The sequence below is a fragment of the Trichechus manatus genome, unplaced genomic scaffold, assembly GCF_000243295.1.
Source record: "Trichechus manatus latirostris isolate Lorelei unplaced genomic scaffold, TriManLat1.0 scaffold00038, whole genome shotgun sequence".
Taxonomy (NCBI): domain Eukaryota; kingdom Metazoa; phylum Chordata; class Mammalia; order Sirenia; family Trichechidae; genus Trichechus; species Trichechus manatus.
Window position 1 is genome coordinate 18,880,368 of NW_004443974.1, and position 17,222 is coordinate 18,897,589.

Below are 17,222 nucleotides of genomic sequence, written 5' to 3' on the forward strand. Positions count from 1 at the left end.
TACATGGCATAAACACAGTACGAACCATAAGTAACAATGCACAAGCACCAGAAGAGAGACTAGATAACTTGGAGTTCCTAAAAATCAAACACTTATGCTCATCAAAAGACTTCACCAAAAGAGTAAAAAGACAGCCTACAGACTGGGAAAAATTTTTTGGCTATGATAAATCCAATCAGCATCTAATCTCTAAAATCTACAAGATAGTGCAACACCTCAAAAACAGAAAGACAACCCAGTTAAAAAATGGGCAAAGGATATGAACAGGCACTTCGCCAGAGAAGATACTCAGGCGGCTAACAGACACATGAAGAAATGCTCACGATCATTAGCTATTAGAGAAATGCAGATCAAAATTACAATGAGATATCATCTCACCCCAGCAAGGCTAACATTAATGCAAAAAACACAAAAAAATGCTGGAGAGGTTGTGGAGAGACTGGAACACTTATACACTGTTGGTGGGAATGTAAAATGGTACAACCACTTTGGAAATCGATTTGGCACTTCCTTATAAAGGTAGAAATAGAAGTACCATATGATCCAGGTATCCTGCTCATTGGAATATATCTTAGAGAAATAAGAGTCGTCACAGGAATAGATATCTACACGCCCATGTTCATTGCAGCACTGTTTATAATAGCAAAAAAATGGAAACAACCTAGGTGCCCATCAACGGACCAATGGATAAACAAATTATGGTATATTCACACAACGGAATACTACGCAATGATAAAGAACAACGATGAAGCCGTGAAACATCTTATAACATGGAGGAAGCTGGAGGTCAGTATGCTGAATGAATTTAGTCAGTCACAGAAGGACAAATATTGTATAAGACCACTATTATAAGAATTCAAGAATAGGTTTAAACACAGAAGAAAACATTCTTCGATGGTTATGAGGCTGGGCAGGGGGGGTGAGGGTTCTTTACTAACTAGATAATAAGAATTATCTTAGGTGAAGGTAAGGATAGCACACACTACAAGGGAAGTCAGCGCAAGTGGACTAAACCAAAGCTAAGAAGTTTCCTGAATACAGTCAAACATTTTGAGGGATAGAGTAGCAGGGTTAGGGGTTTGGGACCATGCTTTCAGGGGACATCTCGGTCAATTGGCATAACCAAGCTTATTAAGAAGATATTCTGCATCTTACTTTGGTGAGTGCTGTCTGGGGTCTTAAAAGCTAGCAAGTGGCCATCTAAGATGCATCAGTTGGTTCCAACCCACCTGCTGTAAAGAAGAATGAAGAACACCAAAGACACAAGGAAAGTATTAGCCCAGGAAACTGAAAGGGCCACATAAACCAGAGACTTCATCAGCCTGAGACCAGAAGAACTCAGTGGTGCCCAGCTACTACCAATGACTGCCCTGACAGGGAACACAACAGAGAGTCCCTGATGGAGCTGGAGAAAGGTGGGGTGCAGAACTCAAATTCTAGTAAGAAGATCAGACTTACTGGTCTGACTAAGACTGGAGGAGCCCCGGAAGCCATGGCCCCTGGATTCTCTATCAGCCCAGAACTAAAACAGTTTCTGAGGCCAGCTCTTCAGACAGGGATTGGACTGGACTGTGGGACATAAAGTGATACTCGTGAGGAGTGTGCCTCTTTGCTCAAGTAGATACAGGAGACTAAATAGGCAGCTTCTGTATGGTGGTGGTGATATGGAAAGGCGGAGAGGGTTAGGAGCTGGTTGAATGGACATAGGGAATCAGTGGTAGAAAGGAGGAGTGTGCTGTCACAGTATGTGGAGAGCAATTAGCATCACATAACAATGTATGTATGAATTTTTGTATGGGAAAAAATTTAAAAAAAGAATTTCATTTTACTTGGATCCGCAGTCAGTCCCCGCGGAAGCAGCAGTCAAGAAATCAAACAACATATTGCATTGGGCAAATCTGCTGCAAAAGACTATTCTTCAAAGTGTTAAAAGCAAAGATGTCACCTTGAAAACTAAGGTGCGCCTGACCCAAGCCATGGTGTTTTTAATTGCCTGGTATTCATGCAAAAGCTGAACAATGAATAAGGAAGACCAAAGAATTGATGCATTTGAATTATGGTGTTAGCAAAGAGTATTGAATATACCATGGACTGCCAGAAGAACAAACAAATCTGTCTTGGAAGTACAGCCAGAATGCTCCTTAGAAGTGAGGTTGGTGAGACTTCATGTCACGTACTTTGGACATGTTATCGGGAGGGACCCGTCCCTACAGAAGGACATCATGCTTGGTAAAGTAGAGGGTCAGTGAAAAAGGGGAAGACCCTTAACGAGATGGATTGACCCAAGTGGCTGCGACAGTGGGCTCAAACATAGCAAAAATTGTGAGGATTGCACAGGACCAGCAGTGTTTCCTTCTGTTGTTCATAGGGTTGCTATGAGTTGGAAGTTACTTGATGTCACCTAACAGCAACACAGTCTAGGCCCTATTGTTTGTTGCTGTAGCTTTATCTTATGCTGTTTCTTTTCCGTGTTTTAAATCATAACTACAGTACCATAGAGATGATTCTCATCAACTTTTTCATTGCCATTCTCCTATCTAACCTTGGACCCCTGGAAAATGGACCTTCTTACCTCTTCTCAGCCTCCCCCTTAGAATGCTTCTATTCTGGTCTCCCCAGTCATGATTCTAGAACCACCTTCTTTAGTCAGAGCCTCCGTTGAGATGGAGGAAGCTAGAATGGGCCAGAAAGCACAGAATAGATTGCAGAGCCAAAAACAAACTCTGATAAACAAAGCTGCTATACTTAAGAAATGACATACTTAAGAAAGTTATTATGGAAGACATACAATATGTAAGTTACAAAGTAAAACCTTGGTCGTCATAACTTTTATAAACTCATTGTTGTCGTTTATTTGTTTTGGTTTGTTTTAGGGGGGATAAACAAATTAAAAGTGGTATTTCTATAATTTGTTAGCCTACCAGAATCTTTACATTTGTGGTTAAGAGATGTGAATTTTAAAAAAGACCTGACTTACTGGCCTGACAAAGACTGGAGAAACCCCGAGAGTATGGCCCCCGGACACACTTCTAGCTTAGTGATGAAGTCACTCCTAAAGTTCACCCTTCAGCAAAGATTAGACAGGCCCATAATACAAAACGAGCCTAAAGGGGCACACCAGCCCAGGGGCAAGGGCTAGAAGGCAGGAGGAGATAGGAAAGCTGGTAATAGGGAACCTAGGGTTGAGAAGGGAGAGTGTTGACATGTTGTGGGGGTGGTAACCAATGTCACAAAACAGTATGTGTACTGATTGTTTAATGAGAAGCTAGTTTGTTCGGTAAACATTCATCTAAAGTACAATAATAAAGGAAAAAATATAAAAAAATAAGATTTTTAATTCTAAAATTTGTTATAAAATCTACATTCTAGTTATATTATCTTTGAAAAAAGAGGGACATTTATTTGCACATTATCAATATTCTTGCAAGATTGATGTTTCATCATTTACGATTTTGTTGAGTTAATAAAGCAGAACTCTAGAATTTTAATTGTAGAATTTTAACTCTAGAATTTTTCAGTGTATAAACATTTGAGGGAGAGGTAATTAATTCCCCTCGAAATTATGTAACAGCACTGATTGACTCTTTCCATTGGCAGTTATGTGTGTGTTGATTCTCAGAAAATAAAAGAGACTTAAATTTTTGTAAAAGTTCTTATTGTTAATCATAGACCTATGCTATCCAATGTGGTAGCCACTGAGCACATTCGGCTATTGAGCACTTGAAATGTGGAAAATATGCTGTAAGTATAAAATTTTGAACACGTCATATGAAAAAAAGAATGTGAAATATCTCTGATATTTTAAATTGATGTGGCTTGTAGAAATTCTTTAATTGTTTACATAGCTTACATTATATCTCTGTGGATCAGTGCCATCTTGGACCATAAAGCTCTATTAAATAGTTAACCATTAATTAGTAAATTATATATCTCCTTTTTAAGGTGATTCTGAATCTGACCTAGAAATGACATTGATAAGGGCAATAAGTAAGCCTTAGAGCCTCAGTTTTAGTAAAACTTACAGAAGACTGAATGCATCCATTACAACAAATATTTATTGAGCACCTAATTATCTGGTGGGGTTTTTGCTAAGTATTGTGTATGTATATTTGACCTAATCTAAATAATTTTTCAGAGTATTCACGTCAAAACCAAAACCAAACCCATTGCCATCGAGTCCATTCCGACTTCATAACGACCCTATAGGACAGAGTAGAACTGCCCCACAGAGTTTCCAAGGCTTTAAGTCTTTACAGAAACAGACTACCATATCTTTCTCCCACGGATCGGCTGGTGGGTTCGATATGCAGACCTTTCAGTTAGCAGCTGAGCACATTAACCACTATGCCACTAGGGCTCCTATAGCCTGTATCTATTTTCTTAACCAACTAAGTGAAGTAGGGAGGACTCTTGACCCTCTGCAGTGGTATACAGAGGTGCCTGTAGCAGAAAGTGGCATGACATTTCATTATGTTTTAATTTTCACCTATAGTTTAAAAACGTAGCAATTTACAGCTAGAATAGATAGTACCTTTCCATGATAGGGTGCTTCAGTCAGTAATTTCTAAAAACTTTTGAAAAAACCTACTACTGAAATAGAAAAGAATGATATGAAAGGAGGGAAAAGATTGATTTTTCTTATTAATATTTTCCTTGTCTAAATAGATCACTTTGGGACCTCTAAAGCTTTTAGATAGCAACTTGTTCCTTGATATTTTATTGTTTTCGCTTCAAACTAGATCGCTAAATGTTAAGTTCTTTACTCTTACAATTGGTTTAGGCAGTCTGTTTTTAAACAATTTTATGAGATTACAGATAAAACTCATCTTTTATCAAACTTTTAAATGTTTTATAGGACGACTATGATAAATACGGAATTCGAATTAGAGTCAAATTTCGCGATACTACTCAACTGCATGAATTAACTCCTTATCATCAGAGTGGAGGTGAAAGAAGTGTTTCTACCATGTTATACTTGATGGCACTTCAGGAGCTTAATAGATGTCCATTCAGAGTAGTTGATGAAATCAATCAGGTATAGTGATTGTTCTTTTACTTGGGTCTTATGTGTCATGTGATTGAGATAGATGTAATCATTATTATTGTTATTGTTAAGGGAATGGACCCGATCAATGAACGGAGAGTATTTGAAATGGTTGTAAAGACTGCCTGTAAAGAAAACACATCTCAGTACTTCTTTATTACACCAAAGGTAGGTAATGAGTAACCTAAAAGTGCTCATATACTCAGAAGTCCCCTGTGGCTTAATCATGTAGCAGATTTTAACCCAACATGTAAATACGAACAGGAACACTCCCAAGAAAGGAACTGAAAATATTACAGTAATACTTATATTAATAAAGGGGACAAGTTCCAGTGACATACTTAATCAGAAACCTCATTATCAGAGGAAGAAGCATAGAAGGCATAGTATTACGTTCTAGAACTAAGATTTCCTCCCTGCACCTGGCACTCACTCCTCTTCTGGAATAGCTCCTCTTTTAGCACAAAAAAATGACTGGGGAATGCAACCCTTAGAACTCTACCCTCTCCATTTCCCCAGAAAGATCTGTCTTGACATATACTGCCCTTCCTCCTTATTCACCACTGCTGCTGCCCTGTCCCAGAGGAAATCATAACTACCCCAACATCCACTACCCTCTGATTGACTTTAATAAACGCAGAATAATCTTTATAAAGGATATTTCATAAGCTAGAACCATTGTAATAGGAAATTTTCTTTTGGTACAATCTAGTGGTGTGAGTAAATTATAAAACTGATATACATAGAATATGTATGAATGTAATCAGATTTTTCTTTGTTAATTAACTATTCATGAAGAACTTCACTGGAGAGTCCATCCTAAATTCACATTGTTATAAATAGTAATAATCTGTGTGATATTTTTTCAGCAGATACTCTATGGAATAGCCAGATCTATTAATAACCTATTGCTTACCAAACACCTTGATCTATAAACCAAACCACCCTGTTGTACACATTTCAGGGTGCCACTCTGTTACAGTGCCTGACCATAGCTATTGCTTGAGAAGTATTTGGATGAATGAATGAAAGTATCTATCCTGGGAAAATTCTGGAGGATATATTCTTTTCCAGAGTCTACCTGGGAAGTTGTATGATCCCATTTGGCCCTTGGATCTGTAGGGCTCCCGGGCATATTCCTTAGGCCAGGTTTCAGGTATACTAATCCAGGTAAGCATTCCAGTCTGGCAGAATATATATTAAGGTATTTGAGAGCTTCATAAGAGTTTCGTTCATATTACAAATAAAATAATAGATTTGATTGTATACATGAAAAGTTGGAATATTAGGCTTCTTAATATATGACATTTTATCTCTTTAAACACAGCTCCTGCAAAATCTTCCATATTCTGAAAAGATGACCATATTATTTGTCTACAATGGTCCTCATATGCTGGAACCAAACAGATGGAATTTAAAGGCTTTCCAAAGGCGGCGGCGCCGTATCACAGTCACTCAGCCTTCTCAATAAAAGCAAAAAGAGGGGACTTTGGAATTTTTCTGTGAAATTCTCTTCATAAGTACAGCTCAACTGAATAAAAGCTAGGATTTTCATTAAACTGAAAGATCGGTTATTTTTGGAAACCTGCTTTTAAATACAAGTGGGTCAATGAAATGGAGACCATAGAAACGTCTTTCTCTGGAACATCATCTGGTAGTAAAAATTAAATCTTCTTCAGTCATGGTTGAACTTGAGTCCTTAGCACTCTGACTGTGAGTCGTTGGGTTCCCATGTTAAAAGGTATTTACTGTTGCAAGTCAGAGGTACAGTAGAAGGGGTTATCAGTCACAAGAAGTTTAGTTGACATGGTAACCCTGAGTTTTAATTGCAGAGTAACTTTTAATTGCTTTTAGAACCTAAAGTTGGCTCTAGAGCCAAAGTCATAGTTTTCTCTTAAAATTGATATGGAAATTTCTAAAGTGTATAATAATAATTTATGATAAAGCTATTCATTTCTTCCTATTAAAAAAGATTACCTTGTCTCCACTAGGCAATGGAATTTTATGGGCCTTTTAAAAAAGTTTTATGAAACTTGATGCTATAATTGTATTGGTATTTCAATGGATAAAGACGCACTGGGGTTTAAAAATGATAGCTGGACATCTTTGAAATGGTACAAGGTGGTCACAGATGATGCAAAATGCAACCAAAAGATTGACAAAGAATAGAATCAGGTGACCAGGGTTTTTAAAGAGTAGCCCTGTAAAGTGTGTGTGTGTGTGTGTGTGTGTGTGTGTGTTTAATTTAAAGTCAGTTGTATTTTACATCTTAAATTTCTAAAGCATTTTTATAATTATTTTTAGTAAGATTTTTCTGAAGATTTCATATACTGGTTTTTACGATTTATATTTGAAATTTCTAAATGTTATGTAAAGAGTGAAGGAAAAGTATTGATTTGTTTAAAACCATAATGTTCTTAGAACTTAAGCTTGTAGGTTCCTTACAGTGTTGGTCTACCCCATTATCTTACAAAATCTAGTTTAAACTATTTTCTTTCAGCATGAAAGAATTTGATTAGAAAATCATTTATTTTGGAGTTATACTAACTAACAGTTCCAAATTCTGTTCTTTTTAAAAATAAATCCTGTGAGATAATAGACTAGTCTGAGGACATGTTTTTGAACAGTGGGTTGGATCTGTGCTGGTAATGATAAGTAGTTTTTTTGACTTCCCAGCCTGAATGAATCGAAGAATTGCACTTAGTTTGCTTTTTGTATATTCTTAAATAGCCACTGAAATTTATATTCTTATTAGATCAAAAAATAATGAACCATAAGTTTGTCTTCTCACTTAAACGTTTTCTCTTTAGAAAGATTTTTTTTCCTTTATTAAAATCTTAAAAGAAAGGACTTTCCCCTTTTAAACTAAGTCTAATGCACGAACTATGAATATATTTTAAAACAACAATTTTACTAGTGTGAACAAGTCTTATAAACATTGAAAAAACTTCGTAACATATTATTAGTAAATGGCTATTGTTACCAAATGGTTTTGTTGTTAAATATTTCATTTTCCACCAAAATATCTTCACTAATATGTGCTTGGTGTAGTTTGTTTATTGAATAAGTTAGTGCCAGTCATCTTCTTCCTGAAAAATGAATATCAATGTGAAAAAAAACTTGAAGATGAGGCACGTTTTAAAATAAAATGGTCAGTTACATTTTAATTTACATACGGAAACAATTATTCCTTACTTTGTAAGCATTTATATTTCTCTTCTGAACAGTTAATAATATTTGGTTTTACATTGAATTTTGAGCTTTGAAGGATAAATTATGTATCATTTTAACATTAATAAAAAAGAATAAGTCCAACACAGTGTAGTCTCAGCCACTTAAAACTTCATATATTTTCTGCAAAGGTTAAGTTTTAATTACATACAGATTGTAAAAACTCCCAAGTAAAAGCCTGATTTGATGAATAAAATGATAATTAAAACCTTAAGGTGGCAAGCAAGTGTTTTTGATGACTAAATCTTAATTGATTTGCCCAAGGAGAGAGTCTCTGTTAAAAGGTTTTCAGTATTTAAAGTAAAAGAAATTCTTGCTGCTTTCTAATTGTCTTTTGGACATGTGCTTATTTTCTTTGGAGTATACACCTTCAGTGAAAAATTTGTACTTTCATTCTGCTATTGTGGGTGTGGGTGTGTGCGCGCGCTTGTATAACTGAGAAAAAAAATGCTTTGGGCTGGGAAATAACTACTTTGTCAGTAATAAATACATATTTTCATATTCTTTTGGTGTATGTTATTTTAAGTGAGAACTATTTTTATACTTTCAGTCCTCTTAAGAGTTATTTTGGTATTCATATTTACAGAGGGGGAAAGAATCTATTGAGTGCCCAGCATTTACAGAACAGTGTTCAGCAGTTTATCAGTGTTCAAAAGAATAGAAAATTTAGCCCTTGCCTGCCAGCAAGGAAATTACAGTCTAATAGAAGCAATAAACACACGTGACAAAAAGTATAAACCAAACTACTACTAAAGAAGCCAAACTATAAGGCAAGTATAACTTTTCAGGTTGAAACCCTAGATTTGCTAAAAACATGCCCAATAGCCCATTTAGTCATATTATTTCTTATATTAAACTACTATCTAAAGCAATTTTTAAGAATAAACTATAAATTTTTAAGCCAGTCCGGCTTTATCACTTGCTTTTAGACAAGCTCAGTTTTCCCCCCCGCTCCCCAGAAATGAGGATAATAACCAATTCACAGAGTTGAGAAGATTAAATGAGATCAAGAGCCTGTTAGGGTAGCTAGCATCATAGTAGACACTTAAATTTCTCCCCTCATAGTTTAAATTTTGAAAAATGTAATGTTCTGAGTATTTTATTTATCAAGATCTAAGAATTCTAAGTAAATGTAGAGGTTTTTATTCTCTTGTTGATAGTGTCAGTTGTTCAAAGGATGTAGACATAGGCTTTGAGCCTTTGGGTGGTACACATGTAATTATTTTCATATATCTTGTTTACTTTCATGAAATGTGAATATTAGTTAACTAGATGAACTTGCCCTAAAGATACCAGTCCGTGTCGTTACTTTATAGTCAAACCATAAACTTTAGAAAACTTATTTCTTTAAATTTCATTAAATAGAATTTGCACATTTGGGAGGTTTGACTCTGTTGACAATTTGGGCTTGTTTTTTATTCCCAATGGAAAAGTTGGGTGTGAGGGAATTTTACTTTCTTTAATGTTAACTATTGGGTCATTGCTCTGAAATAAATTACTGGCGATTGGCTGGAAGATTTTGTTACTTTCCAACAAGCCCCAGCTTTGTTCAACTCCAAAGAGAAAGAATAGGGCAACTCAGCCTAACTTCCTTCTAAAAATTCTGCTAAGAGGGCTTGGAGAAGTTCAGAGCAGCCTAAAAATAGTCCTGGCTCTGTTGCCCTGGCTTCATCTGAGAAGCTGAACATAGGTTGGCTACTTTTAGGCAGGTCAGAAACATCTGAAAGGTGTTCATTCTCTTCCCACAGATTTTATCATCCTACCTGTCTGACTGCCTTTAGTTAGTAAACTGATAGCATTTCATTCTGCTTCTTAGAGGCATGCTTACAGTCTTGGCATTTAGCTCCATTCATTTGGAGTGGAGGTTGAGGTAGACAGGGCTACTAGGAGGGCAAAGGATGGGTTGAAACAAATAATGCCGGTGTAAAGATTTGGGAGAACCTACCAATGAGTGTTATGTGTTAGACAAATTTTAATTTAAAATCTTCAGTCCAAGTGATATTTGTGACATATTCTTTACCTTTAAATATGAGATGTTAGACTTGCAAGGGATCTAACGGGTCACTTAGATCATCTCCTTTTCATGGTCATCCGCTTGTTTTCAGTCATAAGTCATGGGAAGGACTCATTTGAGGGATTAAGGCTAGCAGTGATACACCTAAATGTAAGTAATTGTGTAAATGGATGCTATAATAACTTGTTTATATGCCATTTAATATTTATAAGCATTTTAATATATAGTTTGTCATACACAAGAAACAGGAAATTAGCAATGTTATGACTTTTCCAAGTTTGTCTGTTGGTAAATGGCAGAAGTGGGATTGAAAACGAGGTCTGATGTTTTTTTCCAAAATACCATGTTGCTAACCTGCTACCAGGACACCTTGTCTATTTGAATTGCTGGAGATGTACCATCAACAGCTCCTGGTTGCGTAATTCCCTTTCTTATGAATAAGACATTGCTTCTCCAATACACCCCTGAATTAGGGTACAGGTTTCTTCAGCTGTAACAAAGACCCAAATATAACTTACAAGATAGGTGTTTATGTCTTAATAGAACATAAACAGTCTGGGGCTGATATGCCAACTCCTATTTTGTTACTCTGCCATCCTCAGAAATCTGTGGGCCTTCTCATGGTGCCAGATGGCTGCTTCAGCTTTTGCCAACATGTCTGTATCCAAACCAGCAAGAACGGAGATGAGGGAAGCGCATGAACATTTCTGTTAGGAGCATGATCTGTAAGAGGCACATATCACTTCTGCTCTTGTCCAGAACTTAGTCACATGGCCTGATCTAGCTGCAAGGGAAGCTTGAATATGTCCTCTTTAGCTGTGTGGCTATGTGTCTAGTTAAACACCAGCCACTCTCACTCAAGAAAGAAGGGTAGAGTAAATATTGGTGGACGATCAGTCTCTGCCACAGCCCGTAGGAGATAACTGATTACCCTATGGCCTGTTAGCAGTGTTTTCAGAAAAGACTTGGTAGGTTCCCATTACACTCAGAATAAAAATCCAGAGTTGTTAATCACAGACTTCAAAGCCCTGCATGATGTGGGTCCTACTTATCTCCCCACTGCAGCTCCATTAAAAATAGCACCCAGGAGATACTCTGCTATCCTTTTGCCCTTTTTTATTTTTCTTCTTAGCATTTATCACTACTTCTTCTTATACGTTTTGTTGTTTTGTTTCCTCAGCTAGAATATGAGCTCTCTGAAGGCAGAACAGAAACCTTGTGTTGATCACTACCTTCCCAGAGCCTAGAAAAGTGCTTAACACATAGTAAGCACTCAGTAATTGTAGCTTGAAATGAATGTTCTTTTCCCCAACCCAGACAATGATTTGAGCATATTTTTTCCATTATTCCTTCGTTCAGTTTTTATGTACATGTAGTATGAGCGAGGGACTATGCTATATACTATGAGAAATAAAAAGAAATGTCCTTCATATGAATCCACCCTCCAGAAACTATGGGAATGGAGAAGGGATGGGATCTACCTGGGATCTGTAAGGCTTCATAAAGGTACAGATTTTGGATCCAGAATATGTAGGCAGGCTGTCATAGGGTGTTTCATAGGAACTGGAAAGGTGTTCCTTCTTGTTAAAATTGTTCCTTTTTGTTAAAATTAAAATATATCCAATTATTGCCAACTTACGGAAGACAGTCTGGCTGTGCACAACTATTAGGGTTTTTGTTGTTTAAAAAAAAACATGTAATGTGGATGAGGGTAAGCTATTTCCCCACAACCTAGTTGACAGCTTACAATGAAAATAAGCCTTCTGCCATTCATATAGATATTTACTAAACATTTATTACAAGCAGACACAAAACTGTTCACATAACTTAATATGTAAGAAGACGAGGTTCTAACTCTATCCTTTTGGATGATTTGACCGCACTTTGCATGAAAGGTTCCAGATGTGATAGTATTCCAGAGGCGGAATTCTATTATCCTTTAAGTGGGCATCAAGCAACCAGAAATCCTTAGATCCAATGACTGGTCACAGGATTGTTGGGGGCTGGCACTTTGGGAAACACTGCTAAGGGTAAAGGTTGTAGGCCTTGCTGGTTTATACCTGGTTCATGAGATAACCGGGAGTGTCTAAGACATGTTAGTCTATCTAGTAATACATGCTGTTAATACCTTTAATTTCTCAGTGAAAACCCATTGCTCACCTTCACTGTGCTAATTGACAAAGCCTCTGTCTGGTATTAATACATGGATAGTGGAAGCACTTCTGATAGCTACAGTAACAGATTACCCAGTAAGCAAGGTAAGCAATGTTTAGTGCATCAACAGAACAAAGGCACCAGTTGTCCAAAGCAAAGACCCACAGATGGCCAAGCAGACAAGACACATATATGTTGTTGTTAGGTGCCATCGAGTCAGTTCTAACTCATAGCAGCTCTGTATACAACACAATGAAACACTGCCCAGTCCGGTACCATCCTCACAACCACTGATGTATTTGAGCCCATTGTTGCAGCCACTGTGTCAATCCATCTCATTGAAGGTCTTCCTCTTTTCGCTGACCCTCTACTTTACCAAGCATGAGGTTCTTCTCCAGGGACTGGTTCCTCCTGATGACATGTCCAGTGTGCATGAGAGGAAGTCTCTCCATCCTGGCTGTACTTATTCCAAGACAGATTTGTTTGTTCTTCTGGCAGTCCATGGTATATTCAATATTCTTTGCCAACACCATAATTCAGAGGCATCAGTTCTTCAGTCTTCCTTATTCATTGTCCAGCTTTCTTCGCATGCATATGAAGTGATTGAAAACACCATGGCTTGGGTCAGGCGCGCTTTAGTCCTCAAAGTGACATCTTTGCTTTTTAACACTTTAAAGAGGTCTTTTGCAGCATATTTACCCAGCGCAATACATAGTTTGATTTCTTGACTGCTGCTTCCATGGGCATTGATTGTGGATCCAAATAAAATGAAATCTTTTGATGATGTCAGTATTTTCTCCGTTTATCATGATGTTGCTTATTGGTCTAGTTTTGTGAGGATTTTTGTTTTCTTTATGTTGAGGTGTGATCCATACTGAAGGCTGTAGTCTTTGATCTTCATCAGTAAGTGCTTCAAATCCTCTTCACTTTTAGCAAGCAAGGTTGTGTCATCTGCATAATGCAAGTTGTTAATTAGTCTTTCTCCAATCCTGATGCTGTGTTCTTCATATAGTCCCGCTTCTCGGATTATTTACTCAGCATACAGATTGAATAAGTGTGGTGAAAGGATACAACCCTGATGCACACCTTTCCTGATTTTAAACCATGCAATATCCCCTTGTTCTGTTCAAACGACTGCCTCTTGGTCTATGTAGAGGTTCTGTATGAGCACAATCAAGTGTTGTGGAATTTCCATTCTTTGAAATATTATCCATAATTTGTTATGATCCATACAGTCGAATGCCTCTGCACAGTCAATAAAACACAGGTAAACATCTTTCTGGTAGTCTCTGCTTTCAGCCAAGATCCATCTGACATCAGTAGTGATATCCCTTGTTCCATGTCCTCTTCTGAATCCGGCTTGAATTTCTGGCACTTCCTTGTCGATGTACTGCTGCAACTGCTTTTGAATTATCTTCAGCAAAATTTTACTTGTGTATAATATTAATGATATTGTTTAATAATTTCACCATTCTGTGGATCACCTTTCCTTGGAATAGGTACAAATATGGATCTCTTCCAGTTGGGTGGCCAGGTAGCTGTCTTCCAGATTTCTTGACATAGACTATTGAGCACCTCCAGCACTGCATCTGTTTGCTGAAACATCTTAATTGGTATCCCGTCAATTCCTGAAGCCTTGTCTTTCACCATTGCCTTCAGTGCAGCTTGGACGTCTTCCTTCAATACCATCAGTTCTTGCCTCCTGAAATGGTTGAATGTCAGCCAGTCCTTTTTGGTACAGTGACTCTCTGTATTCCTTCCATCTTCTTTTGATGCTTCCTGTGTCATTCAATTTTTTGCCCATAGGGTCCTTCAAAATTGCAACTCGAGGCTTGAAATTTTTTTTCAATTTTAGCTTGAGAAATGCCGAGTCTGTTCTTCTCTTGGTTTTCTAACTCCAAGTCTTTGCACATTTCATTATAATACTTTACTTTGTCTTCTCAAGCCACCTTTTGAAGTCTTCTGTTCAGCTCTTTTACTTCATCATTTCTTCCTTTTGCTTTAGCTGCTCTCCATTCAAGAGCAAGTTTCAGAGTCTCTTCTGACATCCATTTTGATCTTTTCTTTCCTGTCTTTTTAATGATCTTTTGCTTTCTTCATGTATGGTGTCCTTGATTTCATCCCACAACTCATCTGCCACAACTCATCTGGGATTTATAGTCTCATTTATAAAGAAGTTACATCATGGAGAGCTAAGACACACATACACACTATATATACATATATATATACACATACATATGTATATATATGACTGACATATCTCATTCAAATGCGTGAGTAAGCAGAGGGGGCACCACAAATTGTCAGTGCTTACTGCCTTCACATGCCTTAATCTGGCCCTGGATAGATACCTTTGTACTATGGGCTTTCTGTTTAGAACACTAAAGTGTAAACTACTGATAAGGACAACTGACTGCACTAATAATTTAACATTGCACATAATATCACACTGCCTATACTGGAGTATTTTAAAGGAATTATAACAGTGGCCAAAGACAGTAGTGAGAAAAAACATTTAGGAAAGTAGGATGGGCCTAGATAATGGAGGATAAGGTACAGAAGTTTCTCTTAATTTTATAGATTTTTTTTTTTTTTTTTTAAAGCAGGAGAGTAACATAATTAGAACTTGAATTCAGGAAGATTCATTTGACCATTAGATTGGAGGGGGGAGTCTGAGAGAGATATGAAAGCAAGTAGTTGAATAATGAAGCCTGAACGGATGCTTTGCTAAGAATAGAAATGGACAAGTAGAGGACAAGTACAAGATTTTTGTGTATAAAATCTGCATGTTATTTGTGTAATGGTTGGTCTTTCACTTATCTCCTTTAATTTTTGTAGAAACTTTTAAAAAATGGATAGTATCTCCACCGAGGAAGAAGGTTCTGAGAGATTAAGTTGACTTGTCCAAAGTCACACAGCTGGTAAATGCCAGAATTGGGATTCAGAGGCAGGCAGTGTATGACACTGAAGAGAGCAAAGGGAATAGCAAAACTCAAGAGGTTGGCAAGCTTAGGGTGAGAAATACACATACACCATTGGTGAGAGTGTAAAATTGTTAGAACCTCTGTAGTGAGCAATTTAGCAATATATTTTATTTTTTAATAGTATTTTATTGTGTTTTTGATGAATGCTTACACCATAAATTAGGTTCCCATTTGATAATTTCTGTACACTTTGTTGAGTGACATTAGTTACTTGTTTACAATGGGTCAGTTCTCTTTCACTGAGTTCTGTTTGTTCTGTTTCTGGTACCCTAGTTTCCCTGCCCCCTCATCTTCTCATCTTTGCTTTAGAGTAATTGTTGACCTTTTGGTCTCATATAGAAATTTTTTTGTTTTGTTTTGTTTTTTATTTTTTTAATAGAGCACTATACCCATGGTTAATGTCCTCTAGTTTGTGTGCTGCTGTTACTTTTCTAAAAGGTGGTTAGTTTCAGCTCAAGGTTAAAGAGTATCTCAGGGCAGTAGTCTCAGGGAGTCTTCTGGTCTCAATTGGTCCAGCAAGTCTGGACTTTTTAAGAATTTAAGTTCTGTCCTGCATTTTTCTTCCATTCTATCCAGGTTCATCTGTTGTAGCCCTGATCAGAATAGTTAGTAGTTGCAGTTGTAGCCGGGCAACATCTAGTTCTTCTGGTCTCAGGGTAGATGAAGCCATGGTTCCTGTAGGCTATTTGCCCTGTAGACTAGTTCCTTCTCTAGAACTTTGGTTTCCTTCTTTCTCTTTTGCTCCTGATGAGTAGAGACTTAATAGTTGTGTCTTAGATGGCTGCTCACAAACTTTCAAGACCCCAAATTCTACTCACCTCACTAGGATACAGAACATGAACTTTGTGAACTCTGTTATGCTAATTGACTGAGTTGTCCCATGAGACTAAGTTCCTAAGCCTTCAAACCCAGAAAACCAGTCTCTTAAGGTGTTTGGTTATGTCTAAGTGGTATTTGTAATTGTGTCCCCTATGAATACATATGCCTGCATCCACATATCTTTACAGCAATATGTTTTAAATGAGTGTGCCTTTTGAACTAGCAAATCTACTTCTGGGAATTTATCTTATCTATATCCTCTCACATGTATTTCTAAGCATATGTGCAAGGATATTCAGTTCAGTGTTGTTTGAAATAGCAATAGCTTGACAACTAGTTAATGTTGATGCAAACATCTGTTTGATAGAATACTATGCAGCTGTTAAAAATGAAGAGGCTGATCTTTATGTACTGATATTAATACAACTAGGTCTTCAGGTTGTACTAATGAAAGTAGCAAAATGCAAAAGGGTATCTGTGTGTGTGAGAGAGAGTGTCGTTACCATTTGTGTTTCAAAAGAAATATACACACACACATATATATACACACACATACATACACACACAGACATATAGCTAGATTTTCTGTCTCTTGAAGGCGTCAAAGAAATTTACTAACTGGCTGCCTCTGGGGAAGGAAACTAGGTAGCTAAAGAACAGGTGAGAGGAAAATTTATTTTTCATTGTATGCATTTTTCTATCTTTTATTATCTCTTTTTAAATCTTTTTTTAAACAGAAAAGACCATGGGCTTTGAACTCAAAGACAATTGGATTTTACTACCTAACTAGCTAAATGTGACCAGGGCCAATTTATTATTTTCTAATTTCATGTGACTACATTATAGAATATATGAAATACAAAACAGTCTTATGAAGCCAGCACCCGGACCAATCACTGTAAAACTTCGGTGTAGTTCATTCTAGTCTTTTAAAAAGTCTTTACTTCTTTCTGATTGCAAAGTTAACAACTTA

At 36.9% G+C, this 17,222-nt stretch overlaps 1 protein-coding gene across 4 annotated transcripts in view; it reads left to right on the forward strand.

The window, feature by feature from the left end:
• The window catches only part of SMC5 (structural maintenance of chromosomes 5), a 103,057-nt gene extending 90,929 nt beyond the window's left edge, over positions 1 to 12,128 (forward strand). For 3 of the 4 annotated variants that reach the window (XM_023730851.1, XM_023730852.1, XM_023730853.1), the window contains 3 exons: positions 4,856 to 5,035; positions 5,117 to 5,212; positions 6,372 to 12,128. In XM_023730851.1, coding sequence (XP_023586619.1) covers positions 4,856 to 5,035; positions 5,117 to 5,212; positions 6,372 to 6,515 — 420 coding nt within the window. In that variant the 3' untranslated portion in view covers positions 6,516 to 12,128. The remainder of the gene's footprint in view (positions 1 to 4,855; positions 5,036 to 5,116; positions 5,213 to 6,371) is intronic. The other variant, XM_004375800.1, reaches the window with a different exon arrangement.
• Positions 12,129 to 17,222: the final 5,094 nt, after the last annotated feature.